The 13,215-nt window shown below is 39.1% G+C and overlaps 1 protein-coding gene across 13 annotated transcripts in view; it reads left to right on the top strand.

Moving 5' to 3' along the window:
- Positions 1 to 13,215, top strand: part of LOC131434603 (glutamate receptor ionotropic, NMDA 3A-like) — a 646,413-nt gene that overhangs the window by 278,759 nt on the left and 354,439 nt on the right. For all 13 annotated transcript variants that reach the window (XM_058601472.1, XM_058601471.1, XM_058601470.1 and 10 more), the window contains one exon: positions 8,816 to 9,084. In XM_058601472.1, the coding sequence (XP_058457455.1) occupies positions 8,816 to 9,084 (269 nt within the window). The remainder of the gene's footprint in view (positions 1 to 8,815; positions 9,085 to 13,215) is intronic.

Raw genomic sequence — 13,215 nt, 5'->3', positions numbered from 1 at the left:
ATTAGAACGGCTGATTTTTTATAATGCTTTCCAACGATGCTTTTTCATCCATCGAAATGACTGGCAGCTGTGACGTAATCGCTCTTGTCGGAAGCGAAACTAGCTTTGCAAACGGCACAAAATACATCTACTCGCATTGGCGATAGAATCCAAACTGATTAGATTTTTGTTAGGAGCTTTCTTTTACGTGATTTCGTTTGTAGCTTTTTCACTTATGGGCGGTCCTAACGGCTATAAAAATAGTCGCATACAGAATATTAATGTCGATTATTTTATTTCGCATTTGCATAATTTATTGAAAGAAACTATCAATATGCTGTAGGAATTCGTTTCTAGCATTCAGAAGAGTCAAATTGTGCAATTCTCTACGAACTCTGGAACATTTTTCGCAAAAACACAGAAGGTTTCACTTGATCTCGATTACTGTGAATTTTACACAGCAAAAAGTGCAAAAATCTAACCAAACTGTTCTAGATTTGCACTAAACTGAGGATATTTCCTTTCGATTTGCGAACAACAAATCCTAATAGTTCTTCAGAAAACTTTTAGAGCCATTAGAACGGCTGATTTTTTATAATGCTCTCCAACGTTGCTTTTTCATCAATCGAAATGACAGGCAGCTGTGACGTAATCGCTCTTGTCGGAAGCGAAACTAGCTGTGCAGACGACACAAAACACATCTGCTCGCAGTGGCGATAGAATCCAAACTGAGTCAATTTTTGTTAAGAGATTTCCTTTTATGTGATTTCGTTTGTAGCTTTTTCACTAATGGGCGGTCCTAACGGCTATAAAAATAGCCGCATACAGAATTTTTATGTCGATTATTTCATTTCGGTTCAGAAGGGTCAAATTGCGTAATTCTCTACTATATTAAACTCGGAACATTTTTCGCAAAAAAGGCTTCACTTGATCTCGATTACTGTGAATTTCACAAAGCGAAAAGTGCACAAATCTAATCAAATTGTTCTTGATTTGCACTAAACTGAGGATAATTACCTGCGATTTGCGAACAACAAATCCTAATAGTTCTTTAGAAAAATTTTAGAGCCATTAGAACGGCTAATTTTTTATAATGCTCTCCAACGTTGCATTTTCATCAATCGAAATGACTGGCAGCTGTGACGTAATCGCTCTTGTCGAAAGCGAAACTAGCTTTGCAAACGACACAAAATACATCCGCTCGCAGTGGCGATAGAATCCAAACTGATTCAATTTTTGTTAAGAGATTTCCTTTTATGTGATTTCGTTTGTAGCTTTTTCACTAATGGGCGGTCCTAACGGCTATAAAAATAGCCGCATACAGAATTTTTATGTCGATTATATCATTTCGGATTTGCATAATTTTTTGAAAAAAAAACTATCAATATGCTGTAGGGATTCATTTCCAGCATTCAGAAGGGTCAATTGCGTAATTCTCTACGATATTAAACTCTGGAACATTTTTCGCAAAAAAAGGCTTCACTTGATCTCGATTACTGTGAATTTCACACAGCGAAAAGTGCACAAATCTAACCAAATTGTTCTTGATTTGCACTAAACTGAGGATAATTACCTGCGATTTGCGAACAACAAATCCTAATAGTTCTTCAGAAAACTTTTAGAGCCATTAGAACGGCTGATTTTTTAAAATGCTCTCCAACGTTGCTTTTTCATCAATCGAAATGACAGGCAGCTGTGACGTAATCGCTCTTGTCGGAAGCGAAACTAGCTGTGCAGACGACACAAAACACATCTGCTCGCAGTGGCGATAGAATCCAAACTGAGTCAATTTTTGTTAAGAGATTTCCTTTTATGTGATTTCGTTTGTAGCTTTTTCACCAATGGGCGGTCCTAACGGCTATAAAAATAACCGCATATAGAATTTTAATGTCGATTATTTCATTTCGGATTTGCATAATTTATTGAAAGAAACTATCAATATGCTGTAGGGATTCGTTTCTAGCATTCAGAAGGACCAAATTGAGGAACTCACTACGATACTCACCACTTTTCGGAACATTTTTCTTGAACGATTTGTTGTACAGCAGCAGCTATTTTCTTCTCTTCCTCAGAACGCGTTCTGATTGGCTGGTGTTGACATGGGTCAAATGAGATAGGTTTTTCAATAGTGTAGTATTGAAATACTTCAATGCTTTTGCTATACACGTTTAAGTTGAAAAATTTCGATTCTATTGGTAGTTAGATTATATAAATCCTTCCACAGATCACTGAGCTATGAGCTTTCAAAATACGAGAAAGGCAAACGCGCCATATGAATTATCCTCTTTGATACTCGTTTATACCAAACATTTCAGAGAAGTTTAATTTTGAACTATTTGAGATTATGTCACACAACTGAAAATTTTATCATAAAATTGTGATCATATTTCCGATGGCATGTAGCAAAAATCATGTTGATTCGTTAGATACAAAAAGAGATATTCACGATCAAAAACTTATCACTCTCTCAGAGGGTAAATTTTGAAAAGGCACCCCATAGTAAAGTAAGTCGTATTCACGACAAAATAAAACAAAATCGAAATTAGTCGTAGTAGGTTATTCGTCTATCCACATCGAGTGTTAGATGACGAATGATGACGCTATTTCTCACATCACATTTCATTTTATACCTGCTACTGGTAACGGTGTAGGGACCTCCCCTTCGCAGAATGGGAAACAGTGAGACGATATAAAAGAGAGCGTTAGTATAGCAGCAGCCAGTAATAATGGAATGTAATGGAGTAATGTTGAATTTTTACGCAGAAACACACACACAGGAGGAAGGGCAAGGCAAAGTCCTGCTCGAACCGTGCTGGTCTGCAGTTCCCAGTTGGCAAAATCCATCGTCTGCTCTGGAAGGGAAACTACGCAGAGCGTATTGGATGCTGGTGCATCGGTCTATCTGGCGGCAGTGATGGAGTACTTGGCTGCCGAAGTGTTGGAATTGGCCGGTAATGCTGTCCGTGACAACAAGAGAACGAAAATCATCCCTCGCCATCTGCAGCTGGCCATCCGTAACGATGAGGAGTTGAAAACCCCGTCCTTTTCAGGACGACCACATCACTGTGATGAAGAAATATTTAGGATTGCTTTAAGTTTAGCCAGTTCTGATACGCCTGGAAAGTAAAACGCGCAAATCAAGTGGAAACATTTGTTTATCTCTATCATTTGTTCAATTTGTTCAACTCTGTTTTGCACGGCATATTTGTATACTAGTATAAAGATGTGTTCACAATCATCACTTTCGCTTTCGCATTGCCGTTCGTAATTGTGACGGTGCAAATTAATTTAGCTTCCATGTTGATGAATCTTTTGGTAGGAAATATTGAGATCTGATATGGTTCTCGTGTGTTATGTTGAATTATGTTGATTCATTAGATATAACATGACATATTCACGATCAAAAACTTATCACTCTCTCAGAGGGTAAATTTTGAAAAGGCGCCCCATAGTAAAGTAAGTCGTATTCACTACAAAACTATTCAGATGCGGTACAGGATTCATCTCTGACTATTAGAAGGACCAAATTGTGGAGTTCTCTACGATATTTAGCACAGTTCGGAACATTTATTTCGAACGATTTTCGCACAGCGAAAAGTGCACGAACCAAATCAAATTATTTTGGATTTTCACTAAACTGATGATTTCTACCTTCGAATTTCAAAGAAGTAATCTTAATAGTTCTTTAGATAACATTTAGAGCCATTAGAATGGCTGATTTTGTATAATGTTGTCCACTTTTCGTTTCTTGTTTTCTTTCTCTCCAATGCAAAGCACCAGCAGCTGGTGCAATCGTTCTTGCTTGAATTGAAACTAGCTTTGCGTACAAACCGACACATCCACACGCAGTGCCAAATGATGCGAAACTGGTTTAATGCGTCTTCTCGCCTTGACGACCGGAAGGCAAATGAGAACTACGACCTGAGCGTTTGAGGTTTGGCACCACGCAAAAGGTCTGCTCTCATTATTGACGACCGCTGCTTCCGACGACTGAAGTCCAAATGAAAGCACGACCTAAGCGTTTGAGGTTTTATACCACGCAAAAGGTCTGCTTTCATCGACGACTGCTTCACCTGACGATTGAAGTCCAAATGAGAGCACGACCTAAGCGTTTGAGGTTTGGCACCACGCAAAAGGTCTGCTCTCATTATTGACGACCGCTGCTTCCGACGATTGAAGTCCAAATGAAAGCACGACCTAAGCGTTTGAGGTTTTATACCACGCAAAAGGTCTGCTTTCATCGACGACTGCTCCACCTGACTATTGAAGTCCAAATGAGAGCACGACCTAAGCGTTTGCGGCTTTATACCACGCAAAAGGTCTGCTTTCATCGACGACTGCTCCACCTGACGATTGAAGTCCTAATGAGAGCACGACCTGAGCGTTTGAGGTTTAGCACCACGCAAAAGGTATGCTCTCATTATTGACGACCGCTGCTCCCGACGATTGAAGTCCAAATGAAAGCACGACCTAAGCGTTCGAGGTTTCATACCAGGCAAAAGGTCTGCTTTCATCGACGACTGCTCCACCTGACGATTGAAGTCCAAATGAGAGCACGACCTAAGCGTTTGAGGTTTGGCACCACGCAAAAGGTCTGCTCTCATTATTGACGACCGCTGCTTCCGACGATTGAAGTCCAAATGAAAGCACGACCTAAGCGTTTGAGGTTTTATACCACGCAAAAGGTCTGCTTTCATCGACGACTGCTCCACCTGACGACTGAAGTCCAAATGAGAGCACGATCTAAGCGTTTGAGGCTTTATACCACGCAAAAGGTCTACTTTCATCGACGACTGCTCCACCTGACTATTGAAGTCCAAATGAGAGCACGACCTGAGCGTTTGAGGTTTGGCACCACGCAAAAGGTCTGCTTTCATCGACGACTGCTCCACCTGACGACTTAAGTCTAAATGAGAGTTGCGACCTGAGCGTGTGAGGTTTTTAACCACGCTGAAGGTGCACTCTCCGAAGCTGCTGGTCCCACGACGTCTGCTTGCATCCAACGCACAAGAAGAAATGATCGAATTTCTAAGACGGTTCCCTTTTTATACGCAGTCAGTTGAAGATATGTGCCTGACTACCTCAAAATCGTCGTCCTTGCGCGAAAAAGCCAAGCAAAACTAAGAGTTTTCCGCGTTGTTTTCAAAGTTTGAGAAAACTTAATATTTGAGTAGTTTGTGGTTATCTCACACTGTTCAAAACATTATCCTAAATTCCTGATCGTATTTTTGATGAAATGGTGAAAGAATTATGCTGCTGCCTTTAATAAATCGAAATATTCACGATTAAGTTCTGTCCATTCTTCCAAATGGCTAATTTTGAAAAGGCACCCCATAGTAAAGTAAGTCGTATTCACGACAATATGACCTTTAATTGCCAGCTGATTTTAAGTTGTGTTTCATGTCCGATTTACCTCGGATTATTTTATTACAGTGTCGTGTCGTAAGATTACTTGATCTCACGTTGATATTATATATTGTTGAATGTTTTTCAATTTGAATTTCAATGTCGGGTGTACCCGGTGAACGACCGTAAGTAGGTTAAAACCGGGTATAAATAAACGATATAATAATAATAATAATAATAATAATAATTTCGTTGGTCTGTTTTGTGAACTGCTAAGGATACAATAAATAACTCAACGTTGGAGGGTTATTTATTGTCCCAGGTGGGAGGATAGTTGTTACAAGGTCTTAGATTTTTATCCATGTGCTATTGTATATAATTTCTTTAAGCTATTGTGTTTCTTGATTGTGACATATCGATTTTAATAGTAGGGTAATAGGCTAATATAGATTTTGAAAATATAAATTAATAAATAAATTAAACATTGTAAAACAATTAGTAGGGACAAAACACTTAACAGAATATTGTAAATAATAAAATAAAGTTGACTTATATGGGTAAAATGTAAAACTGTTATACAAAAATATGCCACCCCTAAAGTGGTAGTGGGTAGTGGTTATTTTGGACTGGAAAGAAATTGAAATTGGAAAGTGTGGGTGGCGGTAGTTAGGGAAGGAGAATTCAAAGTACCCGTCATTGAGGAGAAGTATTACGGCGTTCGTGAGCATTAGATGTGAGTGCGATTAGATCAAAGCCTTAAATTTGCTAATCAGTGTCAGTGGCTATACTTTGATCTGTTCATCCAGGTAAATTGCTGACAATCTAATTAATGACGGAATTAGAATCCTACCTCTCGATTTCATTCCATCAGGACCTGATTTCATACATCAAATTCGCTTCGCACGCGAGTCGACCTAGGTAGTAGAAACTACCTACGTCTAACCGTTAAGTAGTTAGACAGGTTATAACCCTCGGGCGGAGTGCCCTAAACGTAAAGGAGGGCCCTTCTCGGTGAAGCCAATACGGTATCGACCGTGGCCCACCGATTGTGTCAAAGAAGGTAGACGCCGTTAAGCTCAGTCCCGCCACGCCACCTAACCGCCATTTTGAACGGCAGGCGTTATTCCGTCCTCAGCCCTATGGGACGCCACTCAACCCACATAAAAACTACCAACCTCATTTGGAAGCAACAACGAGCGCTCGTCATCTATAACACAGCATCATCGTCGGTACGTACCGCAGTGGAAAATAGACCCTAACCCAAATAGTCAATAAACACCAAACACACCAACACACATTTTTCTTTATTTTAAATAATAAAACACCAAGTTTCCTGTACATTTGTTGTTCTCGTAAATTCATATAACAAAGCCATAGGAAGACAATAGTGATCACAGTATCCACGGTTTCTTGCTCTGTGAGCTTGTTCGGGACAGTTCTGTCGCAGAAAATTTATAAGATCGTGAAAACCCGTGTCGATCCTCGCTCTTCGAATCACACTTTTCAAAGCAATATTGAACCAGATACAAGAGAGTCCATTACCTTGCCCTCTCCGAGATTCGAAAAGATTGTCGTTGTATTCACGACACTTCTGGAGTACTTATCTTATCGTGAATATGTGATCCGTAGTAGCGCGGGCTGGTAGGCGACGGCAAAGGATTTGAGAGAGTATCTTGTAGGCGGCGTTCAGCAATGTGATTGCGTGGTAATTGCAACAATCTAGCTTATCGCCCTTTTTGTAGACGAGACATACCACTCCTTCCATCCATTCCTGCGGTAGAATCGCCTCCTCTCCTTAGTTCTGTTTGCAGGTTGTTTATAGCAGACATTACTAACTTTAGAGGTGACTTATTCAGCTTTTTGCCTTTCTCATATAGAAAGGTTATGCAATCACTGTGAAAACCAACTTTTGAACCGAGGCCCGGAGGGCCGAGTGTCATATATCATTCGACTCAGTTCGTCGAGTGCGCAAAATGTCTGTGTGTGTATGTGCGTATGTGTGTATGTAACGTTTTTTTGCACTTTTTTTTCTCGGAGATTTTTACAAACGTAGATTCATAAGAAAGGTCTTGTGGTCCCATACAAAATTCCTGAATAGTATTTGGATCCGACTTCCGGTTCCGGAATTATGGGGAAAAATGTACAAAAAATTGTGAAAATAAGTGCACTAACTTTTTTCAGAGATGGCTTACCCGATTTTCACGAACTTAGATTCAAATGAAAGGTCTTGTAGTCTTATACAAAATTCCTGAATATTATTTGGATCCGACTTCCAGTCCCGGAGTTATGGGGTAAAATGTGCAAAAAAATGAAAATATGTGTTCAAACTTTTCTCATAGATTTTCACAAACTTAAGTTCAAATGAAAGGTCCTGTGGTCCCAAACGTAATTCCTGAAAATCATCGGGATCCGATTTCCGGATCCGGAAATATAGGCTAAAGTGTGTTAAAATTTTATACCATCGCTGAAAAGGGCGAAAACCCGTAAAAAGTTTTCTAAATCTACCTCAAATCTTCTCGAATTGATAGTTTTTATCAGTAGACGGTCAAGCAAACCGATTTCGGTTATTGTTTTAAGAATCGAAGAAAATTATTTTGAAGGATACCACAGTATTATATATGTTAGTATGATTGATATGAGAAAGGCATCATTACACCACTAGGTGGATTAAAACAGGTTTTTGGTTATGGAACGAAGATGCAAATTCTGATTTTATCCAGCACATATATCACACACCCGAAACGCCACTTTTTGATAACCAATTAGATCTACATGCTGATTATAACCCCGTCGTTCGTTTACGCTCGTTTAGCACACCCTTGTATACCATGTACCTATCCACTTTTCTCCTCTCTTTCACCTTTTTAGCAAGAGCACTATTACTGACCTGTTCTGCTTGGTACTTTCAACTAGTTATAGTGATATAAATTTAGTTTTAAGTGTAGTGTTACGCCTTAATGAATTTGTTGGATCATTGTAATCTGTTGATACGAATAATGAGGAGGTTTTATGTCTGCTGGAGAGAGATTGCCAAATTTCATCTCCACCGGGCTTTACTCTGCTTCCAAATAAATAATTAAATAAATAAATAAAGTTTTCTCTATTGGAAGTAAAATAGACTATAAAAGCGCGCAATCGCCCAGAGCATGTCATATGAAATGAAAATCCACTGTAACCTCGACAAACGACACAATCAATGTCGGTAATTATTTGGCTTCCTTAGGCACAATGCCATTCCATCATCAAGGCCTCGATAATCAGTAATTTTCTGAAAGTTCTGCAAAATACTTTTCTGTGGAATATTTTGTTGGCGATACATATTTTGAGATTTGAAAAATTTCTCAGCGATTTCGATTTTCAAACCTCTAATCTACCTAAATAGGGGCTTTATGGCATTTTTTTTATCAACCTTATTTTTGCGATCAAGGGTGTTACTTTCCCTTACACATAGTAATACAAATAGATACTTAACTACATTTTCCTCTTACAGATATTTACATGAAGGCGCAACTATCGGTCTAGCAGGTCAATCAATTCTAGGACATCCTGCAGAAAAGTCTTTGATTGCTAATTTCGAAATACTCAACCTAGTTCCAGTCATGAAACATGCCACTCCTCAGAATGAAATACAACGGGAAGCTCCCGGTTACAGAGCTGATTACATAAATATATCGAAATGGCGTCGCGTTGGATTTGTCTCTGGTCGAAATGTGCATCTAGATACCATTGTTTGGCCAAATGGTGATATTGTTGTAACAGGTAAAATTACCTTTAAATGATAACTAAACCATACTCGTATGTCAGTTTCATTTTGGTGATACGGCTCAAATTAAGGTTATTGTGGAGTAAAAGTCCGTATTTAGGCATTTTTCTATTACGATTTTTTCAAAATATCACAACTCAAGATCGTAATGGAATTACTCCAGGATTGATTAAGGGGAGGGGGTGGTGGTATTATGGGGTTGAAATCATGTCATTTTGATGTGGAACACATCTTTGTTTTCTATATAAGGGTTAGAAACTCAAGAAAAAATAACGCACAGAAATGTGGTCAGTCGATTTTGTTTCATCAATTATCAATATTATTTCATCATTTGACTGGAACTATTTCTAAGTTTCGTTTTGAAAGTATCAAACCACGTATTTTCAATTATATATGGTTGAAATTTTGATTATTAGCGAGTAGTGTACTATTATGTCATCTAAAAATCTAAGATTGCTGGTTTACTGGGTTTCCTTTACGGAGACGATGGTTTCGAAGGAGTAAGAGATATAACAGCTGGGAAGCATCGCTCTGATTGACCAATTGATGCAAAAGCGAAGCTTTAGGAAAGCACGCGAATCTATAAATATATGCGAAATTATAGTCAACGTTTCAGTATCACATGTAACATGTCAGAGGAAGGTAGCTGCTAGACATCAAGACAGAAAGCACTATAAAATGATTTGAAGCTTTAATTGGTCATGCGAGTTTCAATTATTATGTCGTTTTCACCTGAGAAATTTTCAAGTATCCCACGGTAAATTCTAATTTAAATAAGATGAACTCGAGTGAGGGCAAACAGAGTTTGGGCACCGCGTAAAAAACCGTAAAAATGTTGCGTAACTTCGGAAATCCGCATGAAAAACCGCGTAGTTTCAGGAATCCTCGTAAAAAAGCGTTCTAACTAACGCATATAAAAAAGGAGGGTGGGTAATGTCAGAGATATAACTGGATATCGTGAATACAAAAACAACTGACATGTTCCTTAACACTTCCGAATATCAATTAGTTGATCAATTGTATGAATTATGCAAGCATTCCCCTTTTTTACATTTTCCGAAAAAACAAAGAAGGCTTCACTTGATCTCGATTACTGTGAATTTCACACAGCGAAAAGGGCACAAACCTACCCAAGCTGTTCTAGATTTGCACTAAACTGAGGATATTTACCTTCGATTTGGAAACAGTGTATTTTTTTTGGTTCAGTGTATTTCGAGTTGATAGAAGTTGCAATTTTTCGCTCTAGTGTTATAAGCCTAATAATAGTGTTAAACCACCGCAAACTTTCAGTTTTTTCCGTTGCGTTGAGTGTGATAACGCCTATTTTGCATTCGAGTCATATTTCAACCGATTTGGTGGACATATAGTGCGCTATTGTTTGAAAAAATTATTCATTGGTGAACTCACAAGACTGCCGTTCTTGTTACGCTTGTCAAGGTTGCTACCACTCACACACTCGAGCGAGTATTTATTTGACATCTACCGTACGCCGCAACCAACACAATGGTGAAGAACAAATGTGATATCGTCGTTTGTTTTGGTTCTTCTCGTACCTGAGGTACCAAAATAGTTTGCCGTTTCTGCTTTAAAAGTTTCCACGGCAAGTGTGTCAATTTAAGCAACTCGCTAGCAAAATCCATTCGAGAATGTGCTGGAATTTTTTGGTTATACACACTATGCCGGGAAGTTTCCAATCGCAACGAGTTATCCGATGAAACTATACAATTGATTCTCCATCGTACTACCTCTGCCTTGAAAATGATCGGAACCTTGACGGATACATTGCAGTCGTTTTGCCGCTCATACTCCAATGTTTGTACTAGATTAAGCTGTATATATCGTTCTGTTTCACGTTGCCTAGCCGAACTTTATGTCAACGATAGCACTTCTTTTCACGATCGTCTGGATGACCTACAGCTTAACCTAACCAATCTTTTTGAATCTATAATGGAAGACACAAATAAACGGCCTCGAACTAGCAGTATCAGCAGACCATCGCTATCGCAACCTGAAAAAATTCCGAGAGTCAACGTTCCAATTTCGAACCTTTCTACCTCAAATACTATAACTCCACTCGTTTCAGATCCGAATAGAAACAATCATTCGGCTAATATGATAATTTTGTCCACTGATGAAAATGCTACTTTGAAAACAACACCAATACCACCAGCTACTGTTATGACTATTGAAAACATCAATACTGATCTTCCGTCGCCATCATTCGCTGCTACAATAGTACATCCAGCACCTATCGCTACCTGCAGCGCTAAAACCGTCTTATTGCCACCACCATGCATCACTACCATATCTACCAACCCCACATATGATCATATCAACGCTCTAGCATAGCCCACTACAAGTACTGTCAATTTAATACCACAACCACCACCAACCGATATCGCCTCTGTGACCAGTAGAAATTCAGCAATCACCATCAACACAGTGAGTATATTCCATGGCCATGGACTCGCCGAACCTAAGTCGCAAATGGATTCTATTCCACGACACCGATTCATCTCATCGCAATCGGATTACACAAATTCCTATGCTACAAACCAGATACCAAGCAACATAATCAATCGAAACTGGTACTATCTAACTAAATTTTTACTTAGTGAAACAAAAGAGAATATTATTAGCTATATTCAAAATCTAACTAATTGCAACCGTAGCGACATTTTGTGCTTTAATCTCGTTAGTCAGCACCAGGATAGGCCACTGTCGTTTATTTCGTTTATATTAAGTGTTCCGCAAGCTTTTGAGCAACTTGGCCAAATGGAGTGACATTAACTTCTGATTTAGAGCGCAAATCCGAAAGGAGAGCAGAATCAACTGAACAATCGTTACCCCTTCGCCGACCGAGTACCTCTCAGCCCCTACCCAAACGATCACAAAAACTATCATATGACCAGCACGCAAATTCAATCACCTCGACTGCTTCGCCCCGCTCCTTGTCTCAATCGTAAAACGGCACCAGTTCTTCTTCATCAAATCGCCCCCCGCACATCGTCGATCTACTCACAATCACCGACACCGTATCAGGCAGTAGCAAAGACACTGGTTTGAATATCTACTACGAAACTAACAGTTGCAAAACGAGCGGCGGAGGTATTTTGATTGCATGTCGCTCCAAATTCAATTCGCGCTTGATATCTTTCTCAAATTGTGGCAATGTTGAGCAAGTTTGGATTGCTCATTTGTTCTCACATAATACGTTATACATGTGTGTGCTTTACTTTCCGCCTGATCGCGTGAATGATTCTGACATGATTGGACAACACTTATGTTCACTTTTGTCGATAAGCGATCGAATGAGTTTAAACGACAAAATCGTTATTTTAGGATATTTTAATCAACCTGGCATTAAATGGATTCACGGTTCTTGTAAATAACTTCACCCAGATGCTACATCTTCTTCCAAAACGAATATAACGTCACGACTCCTGGACCATTACAATACTGCCGGGTTGGTTCAGCTAAACGATAACTACAACAGCAACAATCGGCTTCTGGACCTATGTTTTGTCAGTTATGCATTATCGGATAAATGTTCCATAACCGTTGCACCTTCTCCACTAGTTAAAACTTGTCGCCATCGCCCTCCCCTTCAAATCACTATACCAGAAGACATGCCCGTCGTTTTCAATACCATTTCCGAAGCGACATACTACGACTTCAAAAATGGAAATTTTGATGCTATGAATCAGTTTCTGCTGTCGTTGAACTGGAAAAACTTACTTTCTAGTGGCAACTGTAACTCTGCTGCTATGTTATGGTCTGGCATTAAATGGATTCAGGGACAGATAAATTCCAAAGCTACGCCTAGCCTATCACCTATGATCAATAGCACGCAGGCCTCAATTAATACTCAAAATACTACTCTTCTAGCAGCTCCAAACCAGACACCAAGCAACATAATCATTCGAAACTGGTACTATCTAAGTTTTTACCTAGTGAAACAGAAGAGAATATTATTAGATATATTCAAAATCTAACTAATTGCAACCGTTGCGACATTTTGTGCTTTAAGCTTGTTAGTCAGCACCAGGATAGGCCACTGTCGTTTATTTCGTTTAAATTAAGTGTTCCGCAAGCTCGATCAATTTATACTCCATCCATCAATTTAT

Source organism: Malaya genurostris, chromosome 3 (genome assembly GCF_030247185.1).
Source record: "Malaya genurostris strain Urasoe2022 chromosome 3, Malgen_1.1, whole genome shotgun sequence".
NCBI lineage: Eukaryota > Metazoa > Arthropoda > Insecta > Diptera > Culicidae > Malaya > Malaya genurostris.
The sequence above is the reverse complement of the archived record's forward strand: the minus strand, read 5'-3'. Positions and strand labels throughout refer to the sequence as shown.